The sequence below is a fragment of the Cynara cardunculus genome (assembly GCF_001531365.2).
Source record: "Cynara cardunculus var. scolymus isolate 2C chromosome LG 1, CcrdV1, whole genome shotgun sequence".
NCBI lineage: Eukaryota > Viridiplantae > Streptophyta > Magnoliopsida > Asterales > Asteraceae > Cynara > Cynara cardunculus.
Genome location: NC_037528.1, coordinates 46,646,922 through 46,669,979, shown reverse-complemented (window position 1 = coordinate 46,669,979; position 23,058 = coordinate 46,646,922). Strand labels below are relative to the sequence as shown.

Sequence of the window (23,058 nt, the reverse complement as noted above, 5' to 3'; positions counted from 1 at the left end):
AGTTTTCATGTAATGATCTTTTGACCAAATTTAAGCATGTATCTTTACCTGCATTTGGGTCTTTTTCTAGGCAACCAGTGCTCTCAACGAAAGACCCTTTAACGCTACAATACAATATGTGTGAGAAAATGGGTTATGTTTGTATTTGATTTAATTAAGGGTTATGTTTGTGCTTGCCAGAGAAGATGAACACATGGCCGTCCGAGAAGCGAGAAAGCAGATGGGTGCTAGAGCAGTTGACGAGGGAGGGAGAGGAGAAAGAGAGAGAAAAATGGTTTGGTTTTATATTTTTCTTGTTAATGCTAATGATGCTTGTACATAGACTTCAAACACTTATATAAAATGACCGAAACGTCCCTCACTTAACGAACTATCCTTTAATGGTGTTATGATAAATGACTCGTTAACCACGAGGGTTGTGACGTAGTGATTGAGATACTGAGAATGTGATGGAATATCTCATCGGGACAGGCTTCGATTTCAGACATACACAACAATTGTGATCACTGAATTTATCAAGACTGATTTATTGGCCATTTTCAGATTTTGTGGAAAATCACAACGACCAAAAGTGGAGTTTAGTTATTATGGATGACCATCCATTCCAAACAAATTGACCGTCTGTCGTCCTTCCCAAAATCCTTTCGCTGTAAACCCCTCTCCTCGACCCACATAAATCTTCTCACAATTCTGCAAACCGAGCCCTAAATTTTGACTCATACATAATCTCCTGGACACAGGAACCCACAGACCTCGGGGAGAATGGCCGGAAATCAGGTCACTGGCGATGGTCTATCCATGAATCTTGCTGGAATGTCAAAGAATCAACTCTACGATATCATGTCTCAGATGAAGGTAAACACACGCCACTCTTTATGTCGTTTTCTCTTTTGAATATTATGGTTCCCCCCTTTGCGCAATTAAATTTATCTCCCCAAATTTAAGAAAAGTATAATGTATGTTGTTGCGAATGTTGAGCGAATTTGAGGAATCTGACTAAATGGGACGCTTGTTTCGATCAAATTTGATCAAAGTGGCCTCAAATTGGAGACAGGGAGTGGTTCACTCGTTTGATAGATCAGTTAGATTATTTCTTTGAATTTAGGGGAAAAGATGAAAGATAAATTTAAAAATCTCTTTTTCTTATACTGAACGCAGTGTAATTGACTTATATGTGTTTTCTTATGCAGACATTGATAGAACAGAACCAGGACCAAGCAAGACAAATCTTGATTCAAAACCCTTTACTCACTAAAGCTCTCTTCCAGGTCTTGTTATAGTCTATCTAGGGTTTATTTCTTTTGTCCTTTGGTTCTTGTGATTCAGAGGGTGACTGCTAAGGGCATCTCCAATGTAGAACACCAAAAGAAGTCAACTATCTCAAATGTATTACACTATTTTTTAAACCAAAAAAATGTGGTTGGGGCCTTGGGGCTTCATCGATATGTTGCAGCACCCTAAATCAAGGGTGAAGTAGCATCATGCTGCTTTTAGTAGGGTTAAGATTGTTATTATAACTTGTATATTGGGATGCTTGAGTTTATTTGACATGCCAAATATTGGGTTACTATCTGGCATCATACTATCATGCTTAAATTCTTTAAGTGTATATGTTCTCACATATGGTGCATTTGAAGGAATAAGATTGATTAACAAGGACTTATGAATTTGTTGGGGATTTGTTAGGATATACTTGTAATTTTGACTACCATCCGCTTTCATTTTCTGTCCCTATAGATTTGAAGCCATGCTATACGGACTTAAGCTCTTTTTCGTCAAACTTTGTGGCAACCTTTCTGAAAAACTTGGGTCAATTTTTTTTCACACACATTTTTGGAAAGTTGAGGTCTTCATGGAAACAGCTGTGCTACTCATTGAATGGTTCAGGTCTGTGTATATCTCACCCTCCATAGAACCCATCTCTGAGTGGGTTATGCTGGGTTAGGTTGGTTGGTTGGTTTTCTATATAGACTTAAGCTATATGTGCATATGGAAGCAACTTTGAATGGTTCAGGTTGCTTTGAAGCTTGTTCCTTTTATATAGCTTTTGTCCTTACTATTCTTCCTGTTGGGTCATTTTTTGGAGATCATGCATCAAGATTCAAGATACGACCTTGACCTTTGCAAATATCTGCTTATGAACCAGTAAAAACGTCAAGATATGTGTGTATAAACATACATACATACACATATGAAATTCAAGGTCAATGGATAATAACTACAGAGAGTCGATTGCATGAGTTCTTGCTTTATTGCAGGACCTTTTGTAATTACATATCACTGACAACATCCTTTTTGCCATTCATCATCTTTGTTACTGCCCTTGCAATAATTGATGTTTGAAATAGACTCTTTAAGAAGTGACCACACTGACCATGAAGCTTTTGTGACAAACATCTTTTTGGCCATTCACCATCATTTTTAACCTTGGTTGATGAGGTGGCATCTCTCCTCCTTGTGCCTCATGCTTTGGCTTGAAGGAGACCTTTGCACCTCGTATAGCATTAATGTTACTCTTATATCAGACCTTGATGCCATTCTCTCTTGCTTACACATAGACACATGCAAAACTTTTATATTCCATTTGTTTAGATTATTTTCTCCATTCCCTTCGTTTGATGAGTTCTATCATTTATCCTCGCATCATAAAAGTGGAACCCACAAAATGGAAACTAGAAATGGACCCTAAAATCTTTTAAGGGTCAGATTTAAATTGATTCAAACATTTTCAAGGGGAAAGCACTTAAAATCAATTTGGGATAACACAGGAAGGCCATGTGCCATTTCAGTTGGGTTGGAGGGAAATCATTTGTGCGTTTTAGCAATCGCATTCACGTGTTTAGATTACTCTACCATTGGGTTTTAGTTCAAATATCGCTCTTTTAGTTGCTGATCTTTTTACCTATTCTTTGTATGTGTCATCAGGCACAAATAATGCTAGGAATGCTGCAGCCCCCTCAAGAGGTATGCTAATTAATCACCGTCGACACAGATCTATTCTATATATGTGTATCTGGCCAACTAACATTCTAATAATAATTTAGATACCTAACATTCAACCTGCTGGATCTCAACATCCTCAGCAAGCAACACCTCCTGCTCAGCAGCCAAATGCTCAAGCCACTCCATTGCCAGGTCAAAGTAATTTGCGGGACCCAACAAGTGCACCTACACAACAAAACCAAGCTAATAAGCCAATGCCATCCTCATCTGTTTCTCCTTCAAACCCATCTTTGCCATCACATCCCTTACAATCAACACAGCTTAGCAGAAGTCATCTCAATGCTCAAACAGCACCAATCCCATCTCCACAATCCTCTCAACTTTCAAATATGGCTGCTCTTCCGCCTCATTATTCTAGCCAGGCACCATCAGCTCTTCAACCTACAATGCCTGCTGTAACCACCCCATTGCAGCAGCCTTTACATATAAGTAACATGCCTCATCTGCCACTTCAACCCCCACTACCATCACAACCCAGACCACCTTCTATGCCAGCCTTTCCTCACCAAAATTATTCTCACATGGGACCCAATGCAGGTTTTCAGCACCCAGTTGCACCACAGCTGCACCATTCACAACCCATGTTCCATGTAAGATTGAATTTGCAATTGTAGATGTGGTTTGAGTTTCTTAGATATGGTAATATTGCATTTCTTTTTTCATTTATTTGCTGAACGTTGTAGTCAGGTTCAAGACCTCCCACTAGCATGGGCCCCCCTTTTTCTCAAGGACAACCACTGCTTCCAAATCAGCAGCCGTCTCAAGCATTGTACCAGGTATTATTTGATCTTTTTAAATCTCTATTGGAGTCATTATTCTTCAAATAGACAAGCATAAGGAGACTATCTTGATTACTTTTTTGTCTTGAGCTTTCTAGCAATGAAATGCTCATTACTAACATGCAGCTACTTGTCTTTAGTTTGGCATCTCACTCTTTATGATAACAATATAACATAAGAAATCATATATGAGGAATTCTCTAGGAGTAGTTTGGACCTCATTGTTTATGAAAACATAAGCATTCATACCTAAGAGGAATTTTCTAGGAGTTCTCTTTTTTGGAAAAATAATTCTCTAGGAGCTTACAAAGCATGGATGAGGTACTTAAGTGGCAAGTTATAAGTGGCGGGGACTGGGGTGATATATGTTAGGACTAGCATCATCGTACTTTTTTCCTTTTGTTGGAAGTGGTTCGAAGTTTGAACCTTAATTTTGATATTATTTAGGTTTCTAAAGAATATAAGCCATTAGTCATTATTTAGGCGTAATTCTCTCTACGTAGTACATGAGATGGCTTGTGATTATGTGCACAAACAATGAACATCATAAACCCTAGTTATAGCCTAATCATATATCAAAAATATTATGCTCACGTGGATATACACGAAGATATACACATCACTTGAGAATATGTTATAAAATCTATGTAATTGGTGTTCAATGCACCCAGGTATCTTAAAAGAATTTGCAGAAGTAGAGGTGTGCAGAAAGTCAACCGATTCAATTAGAACCGACCGATCATAAATGGAAAATTTCAACATTTAATTTGGATTGATTGGTTCTTGGATAGCAGTATAGAACCAATCAAAACCCATTGAACTGAATCATCCAACATCTAATCACCCATTCAAATCTAGCAACCTTCTAGTCATCCATCCAATTACCACTTACCATTCAATTACCCATCCGATCATCATTCAACTACCATCAACTTAATAATTAATATATGCAAGTTGGAAATTTAAAATAAAAAAATAGAACTTTTAAAAAGGAAAAACATTTAAAAGTTCAAAATCAGAAAACCAAACCCTAATATCCTATATCTACATTTTACTATTTCCATGATACGATTTATGCCATCTGCTTCCCATTCCTATTCCACCATTCCTATTCCATGACCTCTCTCTTTCTAGCATCGTCCACGACTTCTCTCTTTCTAGCCTCGTTCACGACTCCACACTACCACCATTCACTGGCCACGACCTTACGCTGCCACATTGCTCATTCTCTTGCCTCTGCCTCTGTCTCCTTGCATGACTGCTTCTAGCTCGGTAAAATGGATTCCACTTTAAGCTCGGTAAGGTGACGCTTACTCCTAGCATGTCTATGTTTGCTTGCTTTTCGATTTTGCTTCTTTGTTGTTTGGTTTTAGTTCGTGTTTGATTTTGCTTTTGCTTTTTGAGTTTGGTTGGTGATTGACTTGTTTTTTGCTTTTGCTTGCTTTTAAAAATTAAAATTCGTAGTTAGGATAATAACACCAAAAAAAGAGAACACAAGTGTTTTGAATGTAAAAGACAAAGTTATACATGAGCATGTGAAAGAGAATATAAGTGTTTTGAATGTAAAAGTTATAAAGGATAAAATGACAATGTTTATTAACAAACACACATGGTTCTTTCTCATATTCTCTTTGGCATCTGGAATGGATAATATACTTGGTAGTTTTTTGGGCACTTAAAAGAAACTACTCCATAATCATATGGTCATGTTAGATTGTTAGTTTTGTCTTTTTGGTTAGTTTTAGAAGTGTGTCCATGTTTAATTTTGCCTTTCTGGTTAGTTTTAGAGTGATGTGTCCATGTTATTTTTTTGGCATATATCGATATGGTTACTTAAATTTATATGTAACATGTTTAATATTTATTAACAGATCACTTCCACTGCAAACATCAAAACCGTATCTCTTGTTGATGAAATAGATCTTAACATCGAGCATATATGTAACGAATAAAATGCACACAATGTGTATGAAAGTGCAAGCCACCCTCTAATTTGCTTACTGGTGGCACTCAAACAACTCACAAGCCGAGGTTGACTAAGGCTCCATTAATGGTTTGGGGTCACTTTATCAAAGTATGTGATACTTATGGTAACATAAAGCTAAATGCATTTATTGTGGTAGCCAATATGCATGCGGTAATGAAAAAAGGAACAAACAATTCGTTGAATTACATTACGGAGTAATGTAAGATGTTTCCCGGAAGAGGTGATAAGAAACAAACAGGAGTATTTTGGAAAAATGGAAGGGGAGGGAAACAACTTGGTACACATCAACAAGTTGTTTTCTTCCCTATCATTTTCTTCAATACATACTTTTGCTTGTTTTTTGTGACCTCTCCTAGGAAACATCTTACATTGCACCTTAATGTGATTCAACAAATTGATTGTTCTATGACCACATGCATATTGGCTTCCACAATAATTGCATTTAGCTTTTTGTTACCATTAGTATCACATACTTTGGTAAAGTGATCCCGAACCATTAATGGAGCCCTAGTTGACCTTGGGTTATGAGTTGCTTGAGTGTCATCGGTAGGCAAATTAGATGGTGATGTTGCACTTTCATCCACATTGTATGCATTCTCTCTCCTACATATATGCCATGATCTTTCTCATCAACGGGAGATATAGGTTTTATGATGTTTGAGTAGAAGCCTTCCGTTAATAAATAATAACAAGTTAAATAATAAATCAAGTAACCATATTCATATGTGTTGAACATGGACACCAAAACGGAAAAACTAAACATGGACATATCACACTTAAACTAACACAAAATGGCACACCTAACAATCTAACATGGATATATGATTATGAAGTAGCTTTTTTTTAAGTGCCCAAAAGAATGCTAGTGGCATCCTTTAGCAATTTCTGGATGCCAAAGAGGAGACTAGGAAGAAACGGGTGTGTTTGCTAACAAACATTGTCATTTTATCATTTGTAACTTTTACATTCAAAAACTTATGTTCTTTTAGATGGTCGTGTGTAAATTTTAGTCTTTTACATTCAAACCACTTGTCTTCTCCTTTTTAGGGGTTATTATAATGATTGTGACTTTTAATTTGTAAAAACACGCAAATTCGTAAAGCAAAATCGAACACGAACCATAGAAAGTCAAACACGAACCAAAACCGAACAATGAGCAAACATGGACATCATAGGAGTAAACACCGACTTACTGGGCTTGAAATGGAATCCGTTTTATCGAGCTAAAAGGCGCTTATAATAAGTGTGAATTTTAATTTGTAAAAACAAGCGAACTCATAAAGCAAAATCGAACACGGACCATAGAAAATCAAACACGAACCAAAATCGAACAACGAGCAAACATGGACATGTTAGGAGTAAACACCGACTTACTGGGCTTGAAATAGAATCCGTTTTATCGAGCTAAAAGGCGCCATGCAACGAGACAGAGGTGAGAGGACGAACGTGCCATCGTGGAGTGGTAGACGAGAGTCGTAAATGTTATTCTTGGAAATTCGAAAATAATATGCGAGATCAAGTTTTTTTTAATGTTTAATATTTAAGTGTTCTTTTTCTTTAAAGTTATGTTTTTTTAATTTAAGTTTTCAGTTCGTATATATTAATTAGATGGGTAATTGGATGTTGATCTGGATTGCCATCCGAAAACCGACAGATTTAAATTGTATGTTAAAATTTTCAATCCTATCTAATTACATTGGATATCCGGTAGGTTCTAATTGGATCAGTTGATTTTCTGCATACCCTTGTTATACTTGATAGGAGATACGTGCAACTTAGAGGCTTTGTCAAGATCTCTTCTTATTTTACTTGAAGTAGCTCAATTGGAGATCTATGAGTGGTGTACCGTCTTTGAAAGGAAATAACAATCTATCTCAATAGATTGGTATGTTTGTTATAATAAAATCTGGTTCTTAGAAGCATGAATAACTTCATTATTATATAACATTTTTATCAAACCAAGCTGTCCCATTCATAAACTATCATGTAGTATGCATGTTGCTACTATATGGACATCCTGGATGATCTAAATGATAATACCTACTAATTCATGTATGCCTTTAGTTAGTGTTAAAATGTTTGACTTTCATATTAATCTTGAACACTATCTTGGATGATCTAGAACTTCATCTTTAAGGTAGAGCTTGATTAGGAACCATAAGAAATGAGCAATCTGACTATAACATACGTATTTTTAAGAATTGTCAAATATCCGCCCGCCACTTAAGCATAGGAAAGAGGGAACCTCCGAGAATAAGGAATAAATAACATTACTTGGTTGATGGGAATCTGTTAAGGGGTTGTAAGGTAATTTTGTCCAGGGTAATGGAGGAATCCTGTAATGTTTCTATTTTGCTTCAAGTATAAATAGTGAAGGGTAGGAGGGATATATATGGAGAAATTGGTTATTTTATGTGGGATATTCTAGTGCCTCGAATAACTAGTTGTTTCTATAGGTTTGTTTCCAATCTAAGCTTGGCGAGAAATTCAATTTCAATTTTGTTTCTTCTCAATTGTTTAACTTTTGGTTCTTAACAAAGTGGTATCAGAGCATCACTGTTCTGGTTGACCATGGCACCCCCACGAGTGGACTCTGTAGCACAAAGAATGGATCCAGTATAAGAGACATGCAACAATCTTTGCAACAACAATTCACAGAGAAAATCACCTTCCTTACTCGATGTTTCTCACATATGGTGGTCGAAACAGTCCAACTGCATTTGTCCCTTCAAGAAGAGGTGCAGACAACACTTTCGGAACCATATCATCTCGTTATGAGGCCACCATGGGAAGCCATACTAGCAGGGGGATTGGTGGTGAAGAAATGATGACCGGAGTCGGGGCAAATGAGGTTTCATCAAGTTGTATATGCTCTTGTTTGACGGAATGAATCTAGATGGATGGATTATAAGGTCAGAGCATTATTTTAATTTTTGTTGGTTAACTGAAGTAGATAAGATCGAGGCGACGGTGGTAGGCTTATAGCATTAGAGGGTGATGCTCTTCTGTGGGATTAGTAGGAGCATGACAGACTCCCTTCTATGTCAATGAACACCGGCCGACACTTACATCGACCGTTTTAAACAATGTTCCTGATGAAATAACTTTAGGCTAATTTATAACTGGGCTAATTTATAGCATAAATCTAGGCTGAAGTACACGTCTTTGGGCCTCTTACGATTGACCAAGCCATCGACCTAGACATCGAATTGGAAGATTTTGGCAAGCACAATAGAAAATTAGAGGGGCGGTTGTTTTCGTATGGATTGGGACTCAGGGGGACTATAGGGGCAACCACTACTCAACTACGTGTGCATGTCACTTTCTTAGGGTGGTTGATTGAGTTTCAATCCTACTATGACGATTCTCATCAGGCTAATAACTTGTGAACTACTGATGTTCAAAGGCTCTTAGATTGAGAATAACAGGATAAGCGGGCCCGAGGACTTTGCTTCCTACATGATGAAAAGTGGTGCTTGGTCACCATTGTTGCCGACTAGAAAGAGAAAGTAGAAAACGAACCAGAGAAGAGAACATACACACTGGAATTTGTTTGAAGTCAATGTTTGGAATCACCAACTCAAGAAATTGAAATTAAAAGGACCATAGTGGGCCTTGAAGTCTTCGTTATGATTAATGTGGGTCAACTCACAACCTTTTATCATTACTCATCATCCAAAAATTGAGAATTCTAGTAGAAAACACTAGCGGGTTTTTTGGGGGGGGGGTCTTAGTTGGGGATTGGTGACGCAGTACAAGGGCATGAGAGTGCGAAGGGGATTTTCTTCGCCTTACTCTTGGTAACTCTGATGTCATCCTTGGCATTCAATGGTTGGGAAAATGGGGGTTGTGACAACGAATTGGAGGACGTAGATAATGAAGTTTCAGGGTAAGTTCCTGTCATGTCGATCACGTATCACATTGAAGAACATGCTTCGTTTCATTGTAAAGGAATGAGGGTGGTATTTGTTACAGTTAAATCACATGGAGAAAACACTCTCTCTTGGTCAACATGTGTTCTCGTGGTTTATGGAAGATGTGATTAGAGCTTATCAAGAGGTATTTAACTGGTCCTATGGGCTTCCCTTCGACGGAGCAAGGAGCAAGTGATAACCTTGAAACAAGGGGTTGATCCGGTCATGGTTCGTCATTACAGATACCCACATGCTAAAAAATGGAGATTGAATGACTCATTCAAGACATGCTTCGTGCAAGTATTATTCAGTAGCCCATTTTCTAGCATGGTCTTGTTGGTTAAAAAGAAAGACGAATCGTGGGATTTGTGTAGAGTATCGTGCCTTCAATAAAGTTACTATGCCTTAAAAGTATCATATTCCGATGATTGTGATATTTCTTGACAATAAATTTACATGGGCTATTGGCCATGTATCTTCTATAAACTTGATACTAAACTTGGGTATCACAAAGTTCAAATAAAAGTGAGGATATCGCCAACACAACATGTCGAACCCATGAAGGCCATTACTAGTTGCTTGTGATGCTGTTGGGCTCACTAATGCTCTAACCAGTAACCACCTTCCAGTCCCTTATTTATGAGGTGTTTCTTCCTTACCTCTGTAAATTGGTACTTGTATTCTTTTAACAACATATTGGTTTATAGCCACAACATGGAACACTTGGCAACAATGCTGAAACAATTATCCCAATACAAGTTGTATGTGAATCTGGATAAATGTTTGGAAAATCGGAATCGCTTATCTCAAGTCATGTTATATCGGCTACTGGTGGAGGTGCTGGAGTTCGGTGGATGTGTTGAAAATCAGGGATATGGTGGACTCCTTTGCCAAAGAATCTACATAAGATGTGAGGATTCTTGGGTCTCTCAGTTATTAACGAAAATTCATCACTGGGTACGTGCGTTTGGCTACCTTGCTCATCGACCGGCAAAAAAACAATTTTGGGTGGTCTGGAGGAGGCTACCAAGGCTTTTCAGCGACTCAAGACAACCATGACCATGACCCCAATATTAGCTATGCCCAACTTCACACAAGTTTTCGTTGTCATAGCTCATGCGTTCGTGTATGAGGTAGGTGCCGTGTTGCTCCAAAATTGTGTTTAAAGAACTGTTTGAAATCCGTCTATGAGAAGGAATTGATTGCCACAGTCTTTGCCGTGCAAAAGTGGCAACATTACCTGTTCGAACGCCTTTTGTGATCCAACAGACTAACGAAGCCTCAAGTATTTGATGAAACAACGCAAAGGCGAATTAATGAAGATGGGTGAGCAAGTTGCTTGGGTTTGACTTTGGAATCCGTTATAAATCAGGAACAACAAATTGAGTCATGAATGCGCTATCTTGTGGGTTTACAGCTGAATTTGAGTTATAGTCTTTGGTCTTTTCGAGTTTAGTACCGGTGGCAGAGTTGATGAATGAAACTGAGGTTGATTCCAATATCCAAACAAAGAAACAAGACATTGAGATTAAAGGAAAGGCTCATGTAGGGTATTCTATGGTGCATGGCCACCTCATGTACAATAACATATTAGTAATTCCTCGTACATCCTCTTTCATCCCTAAACTTTTCCACGAATACCATGACTATGTCATTGCTAGACACAACCATGGGTTTAAAACGTACCAACATTTAGCTTCATAGTGGTTTTGGGTAGGGATGCAACGATCGGTTCAGAGGTATGTTCAATCTTGATCAGTTTGTCGGCAACAAAAAGCCTCCACTACCACTACCCATCCATCAAGCTTGTTGCAGTCTTTACCTCAGCCTTATCAAGTATGGGACGGAGTGACAGTGGACTTCGAGGGCTTACCGCATTCCAACGAATTTGACATTGTGCTAGTTGTGGTAGACCGCCCAATTTAATTATCTCATTGTGGCATTAAAGCATTTCTTTAATGGCTGTGGTGTTTATTTAGAAATCGTCCTTTCATGGTTTTTTTTCAACCATTGTTTTGGATTGTGACAAAATATGCACGAGTAATTTTTGGTAGGAATTATTCTAGTTCCGAGTGACTACCTTATTACACAGCATGGCTCACCATCCAGAAACCCGATGGTCAGATTGAGATTGTTAATATATTAGGGCCGAGTATTGGTACAATATTTCGTACCACTCATCGACCAAATACTCCTCCTTCAAAGCCTTACACGAGTGGGATCCACCTCACCTTCTTTGTTTCTGACACATAAGTACTTGTCTATCTTCTCTTAGAGAACAACCGGTGGAAAAAGATGCGATACTAGATGAGTTATAAGCTTATCTTTTACAAGTACCAACACATTAAGGCTGTCATGAACAACTCTTGCAAGGATATCATTTTCAAAGTAGGCATTGGGTTTTACTTGAAGTAGGGGTGCTTATGGGTTGAGTTGATCGGGTTGAAGGCATTTGAACAACCCAACCTAATGTTTGTAGTTTGAAAAATCTCAACCTAACCCAAACCAAAGTGCAACCCAACCCAAACCGTACGGGTTGGTCGGGTTAGTTTGGTTTATACTTTGGTACATCAAAATATTCTTCTAACCTTGAATATGTTGTTTTCTCTACTCATAATTCATTTTTCATCATCACTCATTTGGTACACTTATACATACTCCTTATCTTAACTATATCAAATTCAACAACTTCTTTCAATTTGCATAAATATGTTCACATTTACTGAACATATATACGAAGGCGTTACATAGAGATGGAGAAGAGATTGAAAATATATGTATATGAAGAGGGTACGTGATGGTGTAATTGTCTAATGTACATTTTAATAGGGACTTAACAATCATATTAAATCCAAGAAATAAAATGATATCAGGTTCATCGGGTTGGGTTCAAATGACCGTAACCCAATTCCAACCTGATACATATGGGTTGAAGATTTTACAACTCAAATAAACATCGGGTTGTGGCATTTCGCATTGGGTTGGCCGGGTTTTTGAGCACCTCTAACTTGAAACTCCAGCCTTATCGATGGAAATCAACGGCTCTCCGTCCTGTCAAGAAATTGGTAGCCCTTTTTTACGGGTCCTGTCAAGAAATCGAGGCTCGTTTCCGTTCTTCAAAACCTTGGTGGTAGGTAGCCAATGGTGGTGGAGGTGGTTACAACAATGCGCGGTGGAGATAGTGGTTGTGGATGACGTGGGGATGGTGGACAATGGTGGATATGGAGGCGGTGATGGTGGTAGCCGATGGTAGTGGAGGTGGTGATTACGGAGCGGGTCGGTGGCCGCCGGTGGGTGGTGACTAGTAAAGCAAATACCATTTTAGGGTTATATCAAATGAGGATAGATTGATAATCTTTTAGTTTTATCTCATCCTTGTCCCATCTTGTTCCACCTATTTTGATGGAAAGCCTTTTGCGTCCCATCCACTCCCACCCGTCCCTATCCCTATGTTGTGCCAAATGTGAAACAGTGAGTTTTTGTCTGGTCTCATATTGTGTCAAATGTGGAACAGTGAGTTTTACCCTGTCCTATCAAGTCCCATTTAACAAATGCAGCCTAAAGTACAAAGATGATCCTCTTTCTTTTATTCTTATTCAAAGAATACTGAATAGTCATAAGAAATCTATCCCATCTGCTCCAAAGCATGAGGCAAATAGGGAACCAAATTCATGGTTCCTACTTTATGCCACACGATGGCCTATGTGATCAGCAAACTCAAGATACCTCAATGGCCGCAAAACCTAGGGGCTGCCCTATATAAACCTTTGCTTCAAGAATTGCAATGAGAAATGCGTTCTTGATAGTGGGCCGTGGCAAATGATAAGTGACTGAACCAAAGTCATCTAGCTATGAAGCTAAAGGTCTCATTATAGTCTTTCTATCTTTGCAAGTAGCCCTTTGCTACCGACCTAGATTTTAGGCGTGACAAGGTGATGTTGGTTCATATTGATTGTTTAGGTTAACCTTCACTTCTGTTGCACGTGTGAGAAAGTCATTTCTATGTATAGAGTGATGTGGAAATTGTATGTACGTTTATGTGTTCTCCTATTTGTCATAAAGCATGGAACACCACTGCAACTCGTGAATCCAACTTTCTTTTTTTCCTACAACATAAATTTGCTCTTTTCATTTCGTTTATTTCTAAACTTGAGAAATCTGGTGCTGGCTTGATGTATTTGTTTAACAGGGAGGAGGTTCACATGTAGGAATGGATTTCAATCAAATGGGAATCCCTTCACTACCCGAAAGAGGATCCAATTGGATGCCTTCTGGTTTGTCTGAAAATGCAGCAGCAGGAGCACAGCTCCCTGGACCATCCCCGCCCTTTCTTCCTAGCCATATGGGCTCAGGCAGTCAGCCTCCTCGACCTGCATCGGTAAAATCTATTTCCTATTACCTCTACAAAAGATAAATTCAATTTATTGTAGCATTAGTACACTACGGAAAAGTTCATTTAGGAATCATAAATATTTGAGAACTGTAAGAACCAGCTATTCATGATAAATATACCTATATACCGGCCATTTACCCAAACGCTTACCCGATAAGCGCTTGCCGGTGAGAGTCACTATTATTTAACTTACCAGGCAAGATTCTAGTCAATCATAACAGCAAAAGTATGCAATAATTTACCTGGTAAGTGTTAACCGAGTAAGAGTCGTCACCCACTTACAGGGTTAGACTCTCTATGCTTTCCATCACTCTTACAGGCTAAGATTCTAGGTCCTTGCCATGTAAATCCGGTAAGGTAATTGACACCTGGCAAGCACTTACCATGTAAGCGTTTGGTAAACCTATTCATCATGAATATCATGCATTTTCATTATTCATGATATTCATGAATAGTTGGTTCCCACACTTCTCAATTTATTTACGGTTCCCAAATGAACCTTCCCCTAGTAAACTAAATGTGTGCTGACGAATAACCAATCCCATGGATTTGTGGATTCTTCCTTAATTACTGAAGTTGAGCCCAAAGTTACAATGTCTCAGAAAGAGGTCAGTAGAAGTGCCTACCTGACCCCTAGTAGTTAATTGTTTCTTCACCTATATCTTGCTTGTTTGTTTCCTATGCCTCTCCCCGGGGGGGGGGGGTCGTGGATCTCTCTCTCTCTCTCTCTACCCCTTGGGTTAGAGCCGAGGTCGGGGTCTGTTTGGTTTGGTGGGACCACAATTCAGTTTAAATTTTTCTTGGAAAATCAAGTGAACTATGGTTCCCCGCTGATTTTACTGGCAACCCCTCAGCGACCCACACCGCCCCACCCCAAGAGCATCATGTGAGAAGCAAATCAGGTACATACTGGCCCACTAGATGGCTAGCTTAAGAGCCTGGTGCCCATAAAATGCCAAATGCTAAAAGTAATTGTGACTCCCACACTGTGGTTGCCAGACTCAAACGCTCACCAGTTTGTGCAAGTATACAATCTCATCTCAGAACTAATTGTGCTACACCTTAGGGGCATACAGCCTAGTACTTTGTCGCAGATGAACCTGTTTATGTTTTATCATCTTCTGCAAGTTCGAGTAAATTATGTCAATTTTTTTGAGAGGCGACTTTTATATAAATTTACTATGACACAACTTGAGATTTTGTATTTGTGCAGTTAACTGCTGATATGGAAAAGGCATTACTTCAACAGGTGATGAGTCTCACACCAGAACAGATTAATCTTCTACCACCAGAACAAAGAAACCAAGTGCTTCAGCTGCAGCAGATGTTGCGTCAGTAAACATTCCGAAAGATTTTCCTTCCTACAGGTAATTGCTATTCTTTCACGGAAGCAGTTGCCGTACTCTTTGGGGGTAGAGGTCAGGTCTGCGTACATCCCCCGACACACCACATTTGAGGGAGATATACGGGGCTAGTTTGGTTTCGGTTTTTTCAATTGAGCAGATAGGCATGAAAGTTGTAGGCATCTTTTTGAAAGTGGTATCAGCAACCAAGTAGTCCCCACTAATCCGTGTGGTCAAGGTCCACTGCCACACAGTCCTAGAACTGGCAAAGCCCTCGCAGTGAGACTGGTGTGGCCACAAGGGTTTTTGCAGCCAATGGGAATAGAACCTGGGAGGCCTTAATTTGCATTTTCTTAGTTCACAAAAAAATACAACGTTTACTAGAAAATACGGGGTTTGTGGACACTTTTCATCAGAACTGTGAGAACCAAGTAATCATGATTTATGATATTTATGAATATTGGAGCATCTCCAACAGATTTTTCATTAATTTCTCCAAAATAAAGAAGCAAAAGTTAAACTCTCCAAAAGAAAATTAGATTCAATTGCAACAATTAGCAACATTTGGAGTATTTAATATGAAATTGTAAAAATTCAACCTCTTTGGTTGGAAGTATAATCTTTTCTCTCTTTTCATCATTCAATATTTCGGAGTTTTCGGAATTTGGAGATCTTAATCCTTTCTCTTCTACCTTTTCCATTTTGGAGTATTTGGTGGAGTAAAAAAAAGTTAAGACTCTTAAGGCTTTCGTTTTCTCTATTTTGGAGAATCTATTGTAGATGCTCTTGTGATATTCATTATAAATATTCATGTACATTCATCATGAATATTGATGTACATTCATCACGAATATTTGGTTCCTAGGTTATCAAAATATTTACGGTTCTAAAATGAACTTAACATTCAAGTCCCATTTGCTCTTGTGTTTGAGCAGCATGTTTGTGATTTCTATTTTGCTCCTTACAATGACCATCAATCTAGTTGCGAGCCATACTTTTTAGTCGTATGTCGTCATGGGCATTTCTTATTAGTCGTTTTCTTGCTTTCTTTCAGGTACGATGGAGCAGTTAGATCAGGATCGATGGGAGCAAATCGATTGATTGTTTTCAAGGACTCGTTCCTTTTTGCGTTTTTATTGAATTTTGGCCACTGAAATCAAAGATTATTTATTCTAAAGTGAAGTTTGTTACTAAATTGTTTGATGTTGAAATGTGTCTTTAGATCATTGTATCATGTCTCGTCTGGGCGTTATGGATTTTAACGACAATTTTCGAAACATGACGGTTTTTACGTAAATTAATCTATTGATGTAAGAAATAACAGTTAAATGCAAACTTGGTCCATGTAGTTTACATAAATTAACGAGTAAAGTCCTTAAAACGAATTCTTAATGAAGAATGTCTCCATTAGGGGCGGATCCAGCCCTTAAAGACCGGGGAAAAGGCCCTTAGTCAAAGACGAAAAACATTTGTTGACCAGCTTAAATTTGTTATTTTCACTATCGTCTTACATAGTTTCCTCCTAGTCCCATATGCTTCCCTCCCCATGTCCCATCCAACGTGCCCCCACCCTATTAATTTTCTGGATCCGTCACTGGTCTCCATGGTTTTATTTTTATAACGAATACTACAGAATGCCGTTAGTGAGGGTTAATTTCATCCATTAACATTTCTCGTCTCTCTATTTTCATTGATAACCGATCTAGATCATTTATCTGCTTTTACTTTAACAGATTTGGTCAGTCCATATAATATGTAAAAACTTGTTAGGACAAGTATACATCTTATAAATATGCTAGAAATATAGAATTATTGAAGTAATAACACAAACAAAAAGTAAACTATTTCATGGAAATAGGGTCAACAATTTTAGCGGTAAACATTTACTACAAAATACTTGATAAACAACCATTTTCAATCACTGTTTACCTAGACCGTACTCTTATTTAGTTAGCAGATACCTAATTTGTGTTGATAAACTGTCCAATAAGGTTTGTATGTATCATGCTACACTGCTAATCCCACCCACGCCGTAAATGGATGCCCTACCTGATCCATTTCAAATCCAGCCGGAGGTCTTCGTCGAACCTTGTTACAAACTAAAGTTCTAAAGCAAAGCGACCCCAATCCCTCCCCAGCCCAGGTCAAAGGTCTCCCCGCTCTTTTTAGGGGGTTTGTTACGGTAACATAATTACTTTAACTATTTCATATCAAAATATAAGCTTCCAAAACCCGACTTCCATGAAATAACGACTTTTTGATTTTTAGTTGCATTGTTGTTTCAACGATCTTATATTTCCATCATATTGACAAAATAATTTTGATTGAGCGGAATATCTACTTGACGTGGATTTATTTATCTTGGTCACTATAACCAAATTTTTATTGATTAAACGGAGAGACCAAATCTGTTATAAAAATAAAAACAGATATAAGTGAATGGTTAATATTTAATACTTAATGGACGAAAATACGTGAAAAGATTGTATTTTATTGGTTAATTGACCAAATTCCATGAAATAATTATAAAAAATACATGGTCATCATAATAGATTTAAATATTTAATATTATATTAATTATTATGTCCAATGATAAGGTGGATTGATTCGACCCATACAAAATAAATAAATTATGTGACGTCATGGTTTGACTTTAGTCAATCAATAATCAAAAATCAAATGAATTGTTCTTCCCCAAGTCCCCCTCACACTCCATGGTCACCAACACCCCCCTTCTCTCTCTCTCTCAAGAAATTCGTATAAAATATTCATGGAACACCTCCCTTGAATCACCCCCATGGATTATGCCCATCTCTCTCTAGATCCCAACCCATATTTTTGTTTATTGTCATTCCACCTCTCTCACTCTCTTTCTTCTTTGTAAATCAGCAAACGAAATGACCGCCAATTGGGAGCTCAAGAATTGCTGTAACCATGATCAATTGGTGTTTCTCATCACTCTCGCTTTCTGCGTTATCGTCATTCTTGCGGTTTGTTTTACTGTCTCTTACATTATCGTAAAACTATGTTTAGTTTTATTTGATCATTTGGGCGAGGTTTTTTGGTAAATGCCAGATGGGCATTCGCCATTTTTGGGTAATAGTTGATGCATGTTAGTTTTGACTGATTTGGAAACTTGGTATTCTGATCTCATTGCACTATTTTAGTTTGAACTTTAAATTATTGTAAGAATCTGAAGGTACTTGGAATTTTGAATAATAAGCGAGTTTGACAGATTTGTAGGGTAGTCTAATGAACAATCAGTGTTTCTTTTCTTCAAACAAGAGTTTTCAACTTGAGATTGGGAGTCTGAAGAGGGATCTTTGATCTTAAAATGAGTGGATTTCTATTTCATAACCAATTTCATAGGTAACAGATAGATCTTGTAACTATTGATGACGTGGAGGTCAAGTTGTGAAGTTATAATGTAATTCTTGATTACACGAAAACATTCAACATTAAAATCAACTATTGATATGTGGAGGTTGGGGTTGTGAGGTTATAATGTAATTCTTTGATTACATAAAAACATTCCACATTAAAATCAACTGATGCCACATAGGCTGAAAACTTGTTTATCAGTACAAAATAGGAAGAATTGAATGCTTGTTAGTTTAATTGCGAAGAAATAACATGGTTATACTAAATAGGAATGAGTGCAAATGTTGTCATTACATGTTGATGCATTTTCCCTTTATGCAGATGTGTTTTAGATGTTCAGTGGGCAAAATATGTTCTAGAAATCACATACTGTTCCTGTTATATCGTCATTTTGTCATATCATATGTTATTAATTCTGTTATTTTCATATGCCAACCTTTTGATTTCCTTTTGTAGCTGTGGAGGACAGTAGTGCTTTTACCGTTCAAGCTTGTTACTGTATTTCTTCATGAAGCCAGTCATGCCGTTGCTTGCAAACTTACATGTGGCCATGTAAGAAATTTCTATGTGGCTTTGTGGTTTGCCATGTAAATAGAATATTCTGTGCGAGATAAAATACGCTTTTAGAGGAAAAAGTACGGGTATAGATAGGCCCAGGTGTATTAACCTATGGTTATGTGTCACACCTTGCTGACCTACGGTTATGTGTCACACCCTGCTTTTCCCTTTTGGGTTGTAACGGCGTATCATAACTTAAATATTGAATAGCGATCATAACATTTATAACACATTGCATCATAAGATTTTAATCTTCAATGTACTTACATGACTTAAACCAAGTGTAACCAAAATACATAATTGTATCTTAATTGATGTAGTTCGAACTCAACATAGATATCATAAATCATAAATCCTAATATTGCTTAGAACACCGTACTAGATCTTATCCTTGCCCTTGCTGCACTAATTCTTGATTGACTTTGAGATACATACTACTAGTCAGCTTTACATTTAGTGAGTTCATGGTTTCATGGTAAGCAGTTAGCAAAAATAACGTTGTGGAACATGATGTGTCCGAGATACAAACATACTTTTGTAAAGCATGTAATTTGAACGATATACATAGAATCACGCAAGAATCTGAACATGCAAAGTGTGAACATGAACTTGGTAAAAAGTTATGCATATATCGTACTAAACTTTGCATGAATGCAACATGCACATGAACATTTGAGATCTTGAATCTGAACCGGCATGGTGGGGGTCACATACTTGCATCTTGTTAACCTTGTCTCAGTTAGTGCAGAGGTATCCTCGTGATACATGTTCCGACCATATTTGTACCAACCAAGTACAGAGGTACCCTCGTGATACATGTATTGGCTCACTGCATCTTTGTAGTGCTCCGCGATGTCACTATCGGGATCACGATACATGACCCTATACATCTAGCCACAAGGTTTTCATACATTATATCTTTTCATAAAATATTGAACATGTATGACATGTACATAAGCTTTAAAAATATGTAGCTGTGTACTTTAAACAAATAGCATGCTCATATAACCTTGCAAATATTGAAAACGTCACGTGCGTTACCCTAGTTCGGGAAATTACATGAAACTCACTTCAAATATGTGTAGGTTGGTTTATTCCTACTTGCACTCTAACATATACTTTATATGGTCAAAAGTCCAACTTTGCAAATGACATGCTCGTGCCAATCCACAATGCAAAATCTGCAATGGTTGTGCCAAACACAATGCCTACTCTACTTTTCTGCTTTGATCACCATTTTGGTCCAAATCACGAGTCTAACCCATATCACATGATTCTAATCCAAAAAAGAACGCTAATAACACATGTGAGAATATGTGGAACCCCTAGATTAATCTCCAAAATTGCCCTTGAGGAGAAAGGGAAGGTTCCAACATATATACAGGAGAAATGGTCCAAGTCTAGCCGATGTGGGACTCCAAAACGTCCCCTCCAATGGAGGCTAGATGGACATATATTTTCCGAGGGTGTTGAGAGGGGTTTAGCTAGAGTGTCGGGTCCCTAGAGTGGCAGACCTTGGCTCTGATGTGGAACCGCTAGATTAATCTCCAAAAGATCCCTTGAGGAGAAAGGGAACGTTTTCAATTCCAACATATATATATAAGAGAAATGGTCCAAGTCTAGCCGATGTGGGATTCCTACAACACGAATTACTAACAGATGGCATACTTGAATATGTATAAAACACAAAACCAAGCTCTAATTCAACCTTCCTTTACTTGTTCATTACACAACACCATAAATGGTGTTTCTCACAATTCAATGGCCTTAAGGTCTCCATTTCTACTCTAATCATAAGTTTGGTGATAGAACTTACTTCAGTTTGACAAGGAACTCTTGCAAAAAACTCTGAACACTTCCCAGCTCCTTTTGTACCTCAATTCTCTCTCTTTTTCTCATAGATTTCTTGATTTCTTCTGGGGTTTCCCATGAAATACAATGGCAATATTTTCCTCTCATTTGATCACGAATTTAGCATAAATCCTTCCTCAACCAACTGCTGCCGCTCAAAGCGGTATCCTTAACCCATGTTGGATTCAAAATGTTTAAGCAATTTGAAAAGCAAGTCACAGTGGTCCTTAAAATAATCAACCCTCCCCTGCACTTGCATCTTTAAAGAGATCACACTATTAGTCCCTCTCTTGATTTTTGTTATGTTCTACACGAAAACTCGGGCCTTGGGTGTTACATTATGATTTATATTAACTTTATGTTCTATAATTCATTCATTAAATAGGTACAATGCAATATTGAAATAACATAATAAGAATTCATATAAGAATTCATTCCTACAATAAGTTCCCTCTGGAACCCTCTCAAAGCCAAAGCGCCTTGAACCTTGGTTGCTCTTATCATTTAGCCATTTTTTATACAAATTGGTCTATCATGGACTCAATTAACTTTTCATTTAAAATAAAGGTGGAAGGAATGCAGATTCATGCCGATGAAGGTGGAATGACTCAGACACGTGGTGGTGTATATTGGTTTATCTTACCAGCTGGATGTAAATTTCCTTATCCTTCCTAGGGAATGACCAATTTTCATCCCATAGTAACTTTCTTGGTTAGTCTTTATTTGGTTATCGCATGCATGCCAATGCATACTTAAAATCTTATGTATTTTCTTGTGGCTTGACAGATCTAGGATCATCATTTTGGGGAATGGTTTTGATACTGGCATCGACAAATCTTCTTGCAGCAAGAATTGCTGCTGGATGTTTAGCAGCTGCCTTGATTATTGTACTTTTTGTTGCTAAAAATGTAAGCAACCGCTTCCTCCCTCCCAGGGCTCCTTGGCTTTGGGAGGACGTAAATCACTATACGCAGTCGCACACATTTTGTAAATGAGGTTGTTTTTTGAACTTATTGAAAGAACCCCATTTGGTTAGACATAAGCTCGCTTATAAGCTAGCTTTTTGGAGCACTACTACAAGTAGCATTTCAATAAGCTCTAAGGGATTTTTTTCCATTTATGCCCCTAATATTTTTCCAATTTATTTTCAACCTCTCGTTTTAGGTCATTTTATATTGTCGTCTAGCTAATCAGCTAGTTTTTTTTTTTACCAATCATGACTAGTTTATCAGCTAGCTTATTGGCTAACAACTAGTTTTTCAGCTAACTAGCTTATTAGCTTGTGAGCCAAACATAGTCTAAATAGTAATATAACCATTTGCTCCTATCAGTGCAGTAAAAAATGAAGTGAATTGTGTTTGAACTAAACTGTTAGAAGCAAGAGCCGTTCTAAGGGGCTGTTTGATTTGTGGAATTTGATGAAATTGGAATGACAAATTCCTTTGACCAAATTCCATGATGTTTGGTTCGCGGATTGAATTGGTTGGATTCCACCTAGTTACACGGTTGAGGGATTTGATCATTCCTACGCATAAGTGAATAATTTGAATTTTATTTCGTCGCTAATGTAACATATCTTATAATTTGGTTTTAAAGACAAAAATATTTTACATCCAATTTAACCAACACCTGCCACCCCCACCACTCCCGCTGCCAACATTTGTGCCACCACCGCCAATTAGTATTATCATTCCACCACCCCCATCCCCACTCCCACCACCCATCATAACCAACCTTCATTGCCGCCACCACCGTCATTGCCATAAGTACCACCCACTCATCCCACCCCACCCCCATCGTCACCACCAGGCCAATCCTATGCGTTGTCACAACTGTCACCCACCCACAT

At 37.9% G+C, this 23,058-nt stretch overlaps 2 protein-coding genes across 3 annotated transcripts in view; both read left to right on the top strand.

Moving 5' to 3' along the window:
• The first annotated feature begins 663 nt into the window (after positions 1-663).
• Positions 664-16,645, top strand: LOC112520353 (proline-rich protein 36). 2 transcript variants are annotated; one of them, XM_025128713.1, is made up of 8 exons: positions 664-855; positions 1,191-1,268; positions 2,926-2,964; positions 3,045-3,593; positions 3,687-3,779; positions 13,873-14,061; positions 15,290-15,443; positions 16,474-16,645. In XM_025128713.1, the coding sequence occupies exons 1-7, from the start codon at positions 763-765 to the stop codon at positions 15,413-15,415; spliced, it is 1,167 nt and encodes a 388-aa protein (XP_024984481.1). In that variant the 5' UTR covers positions 664-762; the 3' UTR covers positions 15,416-15,443; positions 16,474-16,645. The 2 variants fall into 2 exon arrangements, with proteins under 2 accessions (XP_024984481.1, XP_024984491.1); XM_025128723.1 differs by lacking the exons at positions 15,290-15,443; positions 16,474-16,645 and adding an exon at positions 15,076-15,155.
• A 1,520-nt stretch (positions 16,646-18,165) lies between these two features.
• Positions 18,166-23,058, top strand: part of LOC112523799 — an 8,575-nt gene continuing 3,682 nt past the window's right edge. Inside the window, exons 1-4 of the mRNA XM_025133476.1 lie at positions 18,166-18,409; positions 19,257-19,352; positions 21,777-21,861; positions 21,996-22,117. Of these exons, the coding sequence (XP_024989244.1) occupies positions 18,317-18,409; positions 19,257-19,352; positions 21,777-21,861; positions 21,996-22,117 (396 nt within the window). The 5' untranslated portion in view covers positions 18,166-18,316. The remainder of the gene's footprint in view (positions 18,410-19,256; positions 19,353-21,776; positions 21,862-21,995; positions 22,118-23,058) is intronic.